The 12,459-nt window shown below is 43.1% G+C and overlaps 1 protein-coding gene across 1 annotated transcript in view; it reads right to left on the reverse strand.

Moving 5' to 3' along the window:
* The window catches only part of TMEM131 (transmembrane protein 131), a 94,561-nt gene extending 83,224 nt beyond the window's left edge, over positions 1-11,337 (reverse strand). The window contains exon 1 of the mRNA XM_069006087.1: positions 11,063-11,337. Coding sequence (XP_068862188.1) covers positions 11,063-11,228 — 166 coding nt within the window. The 5' untranslated portion in view covers positions 11,229-11,337. The remainder of the gene's footprint in view (positions 1-11,062) is intronic.
* Positions 11,338-12,459: the final 1,122 nt, after the last annotated feature.

Raw genomic sequence — 12,459 nt, forward strand, 5'->3', positions numbered from 1 at the left:
GAAAGACCTACCTAAAAGGTACATCCAGGATGATTAATGACCTTAATAAACACAGAGATAAAGCATTGTTCTCCACACCATAGAAAAGAGGAAGGAAGATGCAATTTTCAGAGTTTCCAAAAAACGCTCCACAGAACAGGAAAGTGACAGAGCCAGGCAGATACCTCCTGACATCTAAATGTCTTGCTGGCAATGTGAATGCTATCAGGTAAGAGATACAGCTTATGCTTGGTGGACACTGCTCAGTTTTCCATCCTTACTCCTACCTTGCTACCTCCTACAGAGGATGTACACTCATCTTACAGCACAGAAACAGTAGCCTACTAAGTGAGAGTTCTGCTCTCCTCCCTGCCCTGATTTTGCCTCCCTCCCTTTTTTTCTTGGTCAGTTATCAGGGTGGAACTGCATGAATTTTTAGAACAAGGGTACGTGGACAACACAGCTGTTTAGATTTTGTTGTGCAACACTTGCAACTTGGTTAATACCAAGTTACTGGAGAGAAGTAGCATAGGGACAGAGAAGCACACTATATCCACCCCTCCTATGCTCACCTGGCAACACTCAAGTGTCCACTGGAAACAGCTATTAAGCCTGAGGACAAGCAAAAAAGAGTGGCGAGGTAACGGTTGTTCAGCTACCATATCAAGCTTATAAATACAACAATCGAAGGCCAGGAAAGGGTAGAAAAGGCCTGATGTTAGAGCCGTAGTGTTAATGATGTGGCAGTAACACTACCTATTGATTGCTGAGCACAGCAGTCTGTTGACTTGTCATGTGGAAGCACAGACCAGCAGGAAAAAGCGGGCTGCAAGGTCTGATAAAACCAGAGAAGAAATGGGTGGAGAAGAATGGCTGAAAGTTTTGAAAGAAGATAAAATACACAGCAAAAGGAATGAAACTAAACGGGTGAATTTCAGCTTGGGGAGGAACACATTAATAAGAAATTAAAGGTGCAAGTAGGCAACAGGGAAATGAAATGCTTGCAGAAATGCAATTTAGCCACCTAAAATACCTTGGAAGCAGTTACTCCTTAGAAATAAATAAACAATCTCTTCTAGTCAGAGTCTTTTATAAACAGCTGTGATGATCTAAGCTGACACCCAGTGCAACACAGATAATGATTTCACCCAATAATTCCAAACCCTTCGGCTTAGTGACAGAATATGTTATGGAAAGACATCTAATTCTACTTTGAAGATTCCAACAACCCCTCATCACTAAGTTGCCCCCTAAGACAAACCTTTATTCAAAAATACCTCTGATTTCTACTTTGATATGCCTAGTACCCAGTCTCAACCTAAATAGGCACACCTTTGCTAAATTCAACACTAGAGCATTTTTTTTTTCACTAAACAGGTATCTTTAAAGCACAATTAATTAAATAATGCTAAATAAATAAATGTTTTTTCAGTCTCTGAGATCCTTAGTCTAGTCTTTTTCCCTAGAGAAATTTCATTGCATCCAAGGAAGAATTCACAGCACTCATCAAGTACTGAAACACTGATCAAATTTTCCCTGATGAACTGGAAGTTCATGTCAGTCTTTTCTCCATCAGATAATGATACTCAGTAGTACTGAGTGGCAGAGTGACTTCAGCTGTGAAGATTCAGTCTCTGTCAATGACAACCATCTCTCCTTCAGCATCAAATGTAATCACATTTCTCCCAAAACAAGGAATTTATTCATCTTTTGATTATTTCGGAAGATGCAGGTCATCCAAACTATTTGGGCACATCATGACCTAGTTAAGCTACACAAAAGGCAGATGACAAGGTATATGGTAATACAAAAGTAGTTATATCATAAGACAAAAGTTACACACATACATACCTTCCTTACCTTTTTATACTTAGGAGACACAACTTAGAGGGCAAGAGTAGCCTCAGTGCTTCTTAGTACACACTAGATAATGGTAATTTCTGGTACCTCTAAACTGCCTGTTGCTGGCTCCACAGATTGAAGCTATGCACAGGTTCAGAATACCAAAGCAAGCACACAAGAAGGAAATGGTTTCTAGTGAGGACCAAGTACTCCATGTCCTCCACTGCAAGAAAGGAATAGTCAAAAGCTTTGCAACATTAAATATCCAAATCTCTCAGTATTTCCTCAGACATATCAGCTGCATAGATCGTTAAGTATTACTTTAATACATCTTGTATATTAACATGTAAACCACAATATTCAATGTATTGTTATATTGCCAGCAGCTGGCAAAGATGAAAACTAGTAGCTGTACTATGCTTCACATGAAAGACAGGATACGAATATGCCTGTTGAAACAAATTTTTCAAGAGAATGAACAAAAACCAGGGGACAAATAAAGCCTATGTGATCCACAATTACAGAAAAAAGGAATGGTTGACACGGTCTTGTTTCTATCTATGATCACACTTTTTTCAGGGATGCAGCAACCCATGAAGCTTCCTGGTACAGTTACAACTCTACTTCTACCTAAATTATATCTAAATTACTATTACCATAGCACTGACTTCACCACAGAGTTACATGGAAAGTCAGACTTCTTCTGTCTCGCAGATATTCCCATCAGCTGCAACAAAACTATTGCAAGCTCCAACTAAGTTTTAAGATCACAGGGGAGACACAAAATATAGAGACAGGAAAACTGAGGGTGGAATGGACTTTAATATGCCATCCAGCTCAACCTTCTGCAGAAGTACAGCAAATGCTGAATTTGGATGATGTTGCTTAGGCTGTCATTTAGCTGGGCCTTGAAAACCTCCAAGGTCAGAGATTCCACAACCTCTCTAGAGAACCTGTTTATATGTCTGACCAACCTCATGGTGAAATACAGACTCATTATATCAAGCCAGAAGATCATAGCCATCCTGACCGGAAGACAGTGACAGATGGAGGAGTCAGTGATCCATGCAAGAGCCAAGCTGAGCAGACCCACGCCTGTGCTGGGCTGCATGTCTGGGCTGGCCGTCAGGCCCATGCTGCACGTACTCCGTGGCTGCAGGGGGAGCCCGGACAGCCCTCTGAAACAGAGAAGCTGCAGCTAGCTCCACCAAATTATGCCACTTGGGTGGCCTTGCTTTATTTGGAAGTGCAGGTGGAAGTTCCCATGTGAGCATCCTTTCTACCTGACAGCAAAAACTATGAATAGAGTACTCTTCTTGCAAGGAAATTCAGCAATAAAAACAACATGGGGTAACCTTTCTAAGGATGGGGTCTGCACAGTGTGTTGCACACAGACTCTTCAAAGGTCTGTTTGGTGCTGCACAATTCAGGGTTCCCAGCATGAAAAGAGATCCAAGATTATCTATACTATTCTCTCTTTATATGGTTATATAATTCTATAATAAATAGAATTTTCAATGCTATTTTATAGTGTCCAAGTGCCTCTCTTACTCAGATCATCACAGAGCAGCATCTCCTGGCACAAAACAAACTTTCCTTGTTTCACTTTATGGCCACCGTCTCTCAGGCTCCTGCCGTGCATCACCATGAGCAGTCAGGCTCCATTTTCCTCCATAAACTGCTTTGACATTGGCATGCTGCCACAAGATCTCTCCAAAACATCTCTATGGGTCCCTCAGCCTCCATTCATAGGTCATGCACATATTGACCATGCTTGCAGACTTCCACTGGGATGGCAGAGAGCAAAACCGAACACAGTGGTTTAGGTGTGGTCTATTAAGTGCTGAGTAAACAGGAATAGTCACTTTGTTCAGTCCAGTGGCTACACTCCTGTATGTTGCCAGGGTACATTGCTGACTCATGTATAGCATTTCCAGGTTGTATTCCCTGCAGGTGGTTATTCTGTCCCATATAAAGGGCTTTCCATTTGTCCTTTTTGGATTTCATGAGGGTCCTGTCAGCTCATTGTTCTGTCCTGCTTAGATGTCTCCAAAATGCAGACTTGCCCTTGAGCATTCCAACTCCAGATCAGTGACAAAGATATAAAGCAGGACAGGTCCCAGAATAGAGCCAGGAAGAGCTCCTTGTAGCCAGCCTCTGAGGTAGAGCATGAACCACTGCTGGGAATAAAACAAAACCATACACCCTGCAGTTTATCTAGTTGCCTGGATAGTTTTTATCATTATCTACAAATTCCACCTGTAAATGTGTGTACAGTATTTTAGTGTAAATCACTGATCCATTAAGACTTCTTCTATGTTTCTAGATGATTTCATATTTATTTACAAGCTTCAGATAGCCAGTCTTTAAACTCATTTAGCATATTACATTAGGTTTAGTTAACACTTATTAGGAAATAAGTGTTTCAAACTACTTAAATTGGCACCATGCTTGTCTATAACTTTGTCTCCTATCATCACTTCCTCAAATGGCAATTTAATCTGTTTAACATCATATTCGCTGTGCTTCCTCACTTAAACAATTTTAAAAAACCCAACCCTATAACCAAGGGTTGTCTGGGATTTTTTAAAGTTTAAGTAACATTAAAAAGTCTGCACACATCCTACTACACAGGATCCATACAGTCCAACATAGATCTACGTGTTCAACTGAAAAAAACCCTCAGAAAACCCTTAAGACATTACTAAGACAAACTACTTTATGAAGAATAATTAATGGATCCATTGATAAAATAACTTTAAAAAACTAAGTATGTTGCACTAGAGTCAGCTGAACAGTTCTATTAAATAACATTTTGTAGCTTCATTGTATACATAGACAGAAGGAGCTGTTACATAAGTAGTTTCATTTCCTGTACACTTCCACTAAATTTCACTCAGGTATCTCTAAAACTAGTTTGATAAAGTCAGCAAAACTCCTGTTCTCAGATGGTTCTCTGCTGCTAGCTATGCCAGGCAGCAGGAAGAGAGGTATTAAAAATGCATCTATGATAGTCTTAGTGAGAAGATCAGTCTGGTAATTGAAGAAGGAAAATCTCAAACTAGTGAGACACTAGTTTGAATTTTCTCCTCCTTTTCAGAGACTGGAATTACATTGCAATCCTTCAGCTCTTTGCTATTTCCCCATTACACCCAAGGTTTTCAAAAAGAGTGAGAGATGAATATGATCCTGGTTTAGTCCCCTTAATATTCCAGAGCAAAAGTCATCCAAGGCTGCTTATGAGAAAATGTTAAAACCATATTTCAAAAATGTTAAATGCAAATGCTGCATCAATCCTTGCTGCAGTCAGTAAATTTCTAATTATTCCATGAGAACAGTTGAGAAAACAGAAATACACAACAATCCTGCATCCCATTAAAATTTTAACAGCTGCCTCTAACAAACCCAGATCTGATACAAGATTATTCTTTGCTTGTACTTATGACTAGAAATATAAACTGAAAGTTTTTAGCTCTAATGGTCACTGGTTCCTTTGGTTTATCCCTATGCAAGAAGAAAATCTGCATTCTCTGTCTTGGTATAAATAATTAAAAATGCTGAAATACTAACACAAATGTTTTGAAAAACAGGAATTATTATTTTTAAAATAACTGTAATTTAAACCAAGTTTGGTGACTCCCACAGTGTAATGCATCAAATCAGTTGCTTTCACTGTAAGTACCAATTGTGCTCAACTTTTGGAACAACAGGATAATGCAGGCTGGAAGTGACCCCGGAGGCTCTACCCCAGTCACCTGATCAGAGAATGTCCAGGCTGCTCAAAGTAAGGCTCAGTCCAGTTTTAAGTACCCCCATTTATTACTATGAAGAGTGGAAATTTAATTCAACTGCTGTCTTTTAGAGAAAAAAAAAATGCACTTTCTTGAGCTGCTGTTATACCCAGGTAAGTTCATGCTGTAGACTGACAAAGTCAGGGGTGCTGCATTGGACAGAAGGTACGAGCAAGAGAAATAAAAGACATCATTACAGACTTCTATTCTTGCTGAACCCACAAACACAGGAACAAACCAAACTGGTTCTAGCCTGTGCTTCAGTCACATAACTTTTACTGCTAGTTACACATGAACCACAGCAGCCACCATTCACTGTCAGACTCCCAGGTCATTTACCAAGTTTACTGTTTGAAAAGATGCTTTGAACTAATAGACTCAATAAATCACTTTATCACTTTAAGCAGCATAAAACTGGGTAAGTTTTGAAATAAAGTGACACATAGCAATCGTCCAGGCTTTACTACAAACAGATGAAAATGTTAACATGCACAAACACATCCGAATGACCCAGAGCAATCCATATTGCAAGCATTCACAAAAAATCACAAATGAAAGTTTTAAATAATGCAAAGCCTATCGAATTCTGCAAAGTCTGGGATTTCATCATATTAGGCACTACACAAATCCATAGCAAGTTCCTTCAAGAGATGACAATTCAAGGCCTGAACTAAGCACAGCATGCTTCAATGGACCTCTACAGGTGAGGGGACCCCAGTCTGCTTCACATGTGCAATGTAACTGCACACCAGTGAGGGAGAAAGAGATGTAGGGAGGGAATAGTACCCACTTTGAGATTACACTGAAGGTCATGGAGAATATGGGGTCTCAATTTCCTGTCCACTGCTGTACAATTTTTCCTTTATTTTAGTCGGAAGACTTCACAAGCAAGTAAGAGACTATTCAATCCAAGCACATGGTCAATATTTTTATTCAGAAGAGCAAAGACACAGTGCAAACTTAATCAGCTGTCCCACACTTAAGTTTCAAAACCACAGTGAGACAGCATGGTCAATTTTTATCCACTGTGTTTTCCTCACTCTTCATGATTCTGATGTGCTACTTCAACTGCTGGAGTGTTTTCAGTTTGATTGAGGTCATTCTTTCTGAATCACATTTTGATTTAAGTCAGGGTCAAAACAGCAGCATAAAAGTAAACAGTGGCATGCTGTAGATTAGTTCTGACAGCAGGATATGACACACAAGCAGTATATGTGAAGAGACTTTTTATAACATTATTTTAAACATATAAGCTTTCTCCCAGTCATCTTCCAACATTAATCTACTTTTGATATTCATGTGAAGTATCCTGGTTCGCTATTTTAGATACCAATAAAAAACAAAAAGGAAATGTTACTTGTCTGAGATTAGAAAGAATGACAAAAATGGAACCAGAACTCCAACATATCAGTGCACTGCTCTGATGACAATATCCTGCTTACACTCAGTAACTTAGTTTCTAGGAAGCTAGAAGAGAATACATCAAGCATTAGGGAAAAAAAAGTCCTATTTTCACTGGTCTATCTGGTATCATAATGTAGATGTTTAAGTAGAAATTTTTCCCAGATCCAGCACTAAGATGTAACTTCAAAAATTACTGTCAGGGATTGAACATAGCCTAAATATCAACCTTGCTCTATCTGCACCTGTCTTGTGAGCAGATGGGTAAGAGAACTATCAAAGTAGTCTCAAAAGGCCAAATAAAAGTCAGCTGGCCAAATAAAAGGGGATTAAAAAAAAGTTATATAAATTGAAGATTTAAAATATACATATATAAATAAATATAATTGTATATAAATAAGGTAACTAACACAAAATAGTTCAGGTGAAAAACCATCCTCATGTTAGACATTTGTCTTCAAAACGCTTTACTTACCATGGGGTTATGGCATTACTATGGCTTCCAGCAACCTAAAACCCAGAAGGCTGTTCTGTGTATCTCGTGTGGCCTTCCCTCTCAAAATAACCCAAAACAAAACAAACCCCAAAAACCCAAACAAAACACTAAACAAAAAGCACACGAATACAAACTGATAGCTGTCCTCAATCTATGTGGCAATACAGAATGTGATAATTACACTAGGAAAGGATAAGCCTTACAAAAATCCTGAAAATCATACATATTGGCCAAAGAAACTCTAAAGCTATTTTTTGCCCCTCCTAAATAGCAAGAGGCTCTTTGAGACCGAAATTTTTCCCCGCTATGTCATTCTTTTGCAATGGTTCACAGATTTCCTAAGAAAAAAAAAAACAAACATAAAATTTTACAACCTTCTCTGTCATACTTATTCCTCAGCAATACATGGGCACTGAGGACTCAGCTAGGCACAAAAAAAGAAAAGTCACATATCAGTGTTTAGTCTGAAATCAATGTTTAAGGTTCTCTGGCTGGTTCATACGCAGTTTTCTTTGCTCTGCAATCTGTTCAGATACCAGGTAATTTCCATAAGTTCTATTTCTCTAGCACATAGAGAGTGTACAGCAATGTCACAGTTCCTCAAGACTTTGATTTACAGCTAGAACACACAAACAAGTTTTGCTTCTTGCTTTTAGGCAAAGTTGTTTATGTTACATTTTCCCCCCTCACACTCCTTAACTAAGATTGGGTACTAGAAACAGCCATGTGTATCTAGAATACTCCAGCATCAATCATCTTTCTACTTGTGACAGCTCCATCCGTAAAGAACTGCTTGCTGGTCCTTCTTCACATGAAGCCGGCATTATCTTCTCTCTGTCAGCTCCATCATCTCCCCAAGTCTTCCTCATGTATATGCAAGCTAAGAGGAAAAGAGTGTCCTCCACACTCATTTTTCACTTTCTTTTGTCATACTCTGATCTGTTCTTCTCACACTATTCACCTGGCACTTGCTTCTATCAGGTTTTTTCTGTAGCAACTTCTCTAAAGTACATACTGCACTGTCTTACTACAGTCACCATCAACTCAGCAGTGCTCAGAAGCAACAATGCACAACCTCAGCCCTAATCCCTCTCCACAGCTTCCTTCCTGCAGCTGTAATGAAAAATGTATGCCCACATTTGGGAAATGGAAAGGATATTCCTAGCTACTTCCCTGCTTCCTGATTATTATTTTTAAACAGTGTCTTACTACGTTTAACTCGACACAACCTGGTAAAACCTAAGGCACTTATGGACAGAGCCTAAACACCCTCCCCTCCTTTCTTCTCAACTACTGTTTCATTTTGAGCTCCCACCTTGGTCTAAAGGCCCAGTGTCCAAAGTGGTCCCTCCTCTCCTGTGCTAAGTCACTACCTCTTGCAGACTGGCACTTACATTGTAGCTTATGATCAGTGGGACTAGATCTCACAAGTCCCTTTAATCTTTGTCTTGCTTTAAAACTATTGTTTGGTTTATGTTTTGTGTTGCTTTTTTTTTAATCCAGGGTTTAAACAGTCATTGCACTCAGCAAAAGGAAGACTGCAAGACAACACTTTCCAACACGTGATCCACAAATGCAGATTGCCAGTGAATTCTGCTCAGGAGTCCATAAAAGGTGAATAATTAAGAAAAAACCCAAACAAACATCAAAGAAATACTTATTAGTGACCTTAAATGTACCACTCATAGACTACACTAAGCAGCAGAACATTTGGCAAGAAAAGCACATGTCAGATATCTAAAGACTAAAAGAAACCTATGTTCTATTTGAGAGACAAATTCATCTTTTGAAAATAACAGATGCGTTACTGGGATAAGTTTTAAGTAATAGACTGTATAAACAGAAGGAAACATTATCAGTACAAACTATTCCATTTTCTTGAAGGGCTTCAATCATATCTGTTCAAACTCTGTGAATTTAAAACTGCCTTTGTTTATTTAGGAATGCCAAGGAAGTCCATAGAGAAAAAAACCCAGCATCTTCTTCACAAATGAACCAAACCCAACCATGGCCCCAGCTGTCACAACTTTTAGGGCATGAATCAATTCCACCATACCAGTACATGACATCACTGACAAAGCTTATAAACACATATAACTTACTACCTGTGAAGGAATGCAATCACAATCAGAGTTAAAAATAGGAATTTCTTAAGCATTTGAACTCTTTTAGTACCTCAAGACAGTACAGGCCACACTGACAAACTTACACATTCTTATCACTCTAAGGATATGGGATCATACTCACATTGTTTTCTAAACACTTCTCTACATTCTGTGAAGACAAAGTCAATTGAACAAGAGTGGCTGTGCAACAACTGATTGGGGTTTTTAATTCCCTTAATATCAACATCATCATATTTGTAAAAAGAAGCTACTAGGAAATGACTGGAATTGAGCCCTTCTTTATTAAGATATATCTACATTTTTTCTTATACATGCATTATTAGGATGTATTTCCTCCCTCAAGTCTGGTCCAGGTACATGATGAGCTCCTCACTGCTAAGCTCCTATTCCATACCCTTTTTATTCTTACTCTTTTTCTTCTTGTCAGACCTCAATCTCCTCCCTCCTCCAAGTGCAGCAACTTGCCTGAAAAGCAAATTCTCCTGGCCATCCAAAGTAAATCTGTTTCACCTATTTCTGTAATACATTGTATTTACCTGCTGCTTTTTAATGCTGCCACACAGCCATGCTTTCAAGCAGACTACGAGTCTGCACCTTGGAAATGCTTGAAAGCTGTTCTCAGCAATGCTACAGATTATGCTTAGGTGTTTCGCTCGGGGCTTTTTTTCCTTGCTAAACCACAATGGAAGGACTTCATGCCAAAATCACAGACATTACAAATTAGGGAAAGTCAGACAGGGACTTTATAAAGTTTGGAGAAGACGCCACCGACCCTGCAAAGGCTCCGGACACCTGTCAAAAGTTCGGGGAGGAGAAGGGGTGTCCCACTGCCACTTGGTGAGGGATCAAAATCCAAGCCATGCAAAAGCGCGCATTTCTGCCCTTTCTCATGCAGCTTCGCCCGCCTATTTGGCTTGGCTTCGTCTCCTGCTGGAAGCCTGCCGCAGGGAAACCAGCTCAACGCGAGAAAACCTTGTATTTTATTTATTTATTTATTTCCCTTTCCTCTATTTAAAGGGCAGCTCCAGCTCCATCCCCATCCCCGCCGCTGCCAGGGACGAGAAACCCCCGCGAAACGTCAGCGACACACACATAGACACACGGACACAGACACACACCCGCACCCCGGCAGCCGCGCTGGCGGGGCGGGGGAGGCAGCGCCGCGACTTCCCGCACACCCAGGGCAGCGGGCGCCGGCGGGATGCGGGAGCCGGCGGGATACCAGAGCAGGCGGGACACCAGAGCCGGCGGGATGCGGGACAAGGGGCGGCGACCCCGGGGCGCCTCCCCAGCCGCCCCCCCACCTCGCCGTCGTCGCCGGGGAGCGGGCGCGGGCCGCGGCCGCCAACGGCCCCACCGCCATCGGAGGAAGAAGAGGAAGAGCGGGGGAAGGAGGACAAGAAAGGGAAGGGAAATCTGGGTCTCACCTTCCTTCTCGGCCCGGGCCGTGTGGAGGAGCAGCGCCAGCGCGAAGCGCAGCGCCGCGCCCCGCCAGGCGGCCGCCCAGCCGCCGGCGCGGGGGAAGGGGCAGCTGCCGGGGGAGCAGCGGGGGCAGCGGGGGGAGCAGCGGGGGCAGCCGGGCGCCGCCGTCATCGCGCTGCTGCTGCTGCTGCTGCTGCTGCTGCTGCCGCCGCCGCCGCCGCCGCCGCCGCCGCGGGTCCACGGAGCGTCCGCGTCTGTCTCCGGCCGGGCCCCGGCGCGCGCGCGGAGGAGCTCGGGGAGGGGCGGGGCGGACACCCCCGCGAGCGCGCGCTGCGGCTCCTGACGCGCGTGTCACGGCCCGCCACGCCCCCTGGCGAGGCCACGCCCCGACCGCGCGGGGAGATGCCATTTTACGCGCGGGCGAGCTGTTCTTCCGCTCGCTCGCCTGCTCTGGGCGTAGGGCTGCCGACTAGGTCGCTTTGGTTTAATTGGTTTTTTTTTTTTCTGTTTTTTTTTTCGCTTTTTAAAATGCGATTTTAGAGCTTCTGTAAGTGCCGGCTACTCGAGGTGGGGTCACTCCGCCTCTTTAGCGCTCTTTTCTCCCCGTCTCTGGGAGAGCCGGGGGACGCTGTGGTTTCCCTGCGGAGGCTGTCGGGGCTTCTCCCAGCCCCGTCCAAGATGGCGGCGGGTGGGCAGTTCCCTCTGTGCGCGGCGCCCCGCGGCCCCGCTGGGGAGACGGGGACGTTTCTCTCCGGTGTTCCTGTCCTTTCCCCGTGTCTTATCTTCCCTGCTGGAGGCTCGGAGTGTTGTGCAGCGGGGGTGTCGACAGCCCTCACCTTGAGGGAATCCCCGCCACCGAAGCTGTTGGCTGGGCCGGTCCTCTCGGCGCAGCACCCTCGGCCGCTGTAGAACCGGAGGACAGGGAGGTTTTTGCGTGCCTGAGGCGCGGTGGAACCCTGTGCTGGAGCCAGGGCGTGACACCACGCGTCTGCCACTGTTGAGGGAAGACGTGTACCTGTCACTGTTCAGGTGACATGCGTGGCCATGAGGCCTTTGGGAACACATGAAGTGAATTGGCAGTGGGGGAGAAGGCACCTTATATATATGAGGTTGGTGTCTGTCAAGCGGAGGTTACACTGGGAAATGGGTCCGTGGAACCAGTGCTGACAGAAGCTGTTATACCAGGTGTGCCATGTGGCGACGCTCCCGGTAAGGGATGGGAACTGGATATTGTCTGTCCAAGACTAATAGTCCCAAAGTCATCTTGGATAAAGCGTGGGAAGGAAAAGTCTGTAGTAAAGTCTGTTCACTGAAGAACTGCCTTAGCTTTTTAGAATAAAAAAGCTGTATGCACCCACGTGCCATTCTTAACTGCTCATTTCACCACCTGATTAACACGTCA

This window comes from Aphelocoma coerulescens, chromosome 1 (genome assembly GCF_041296385.1).
Source record: "Aphelocoma coerulescens isolate FSJ_1873_10779 chromosome 1, UR_Acoe_1.0, whole genome shotgun sequence".
NCBI classification, from domain to species: Eukaryota; Metazoa; Chordata; class Aves; order Passeriformes; family Corvidae; genus Aphelocoma; species Aphelocoma coerulescens.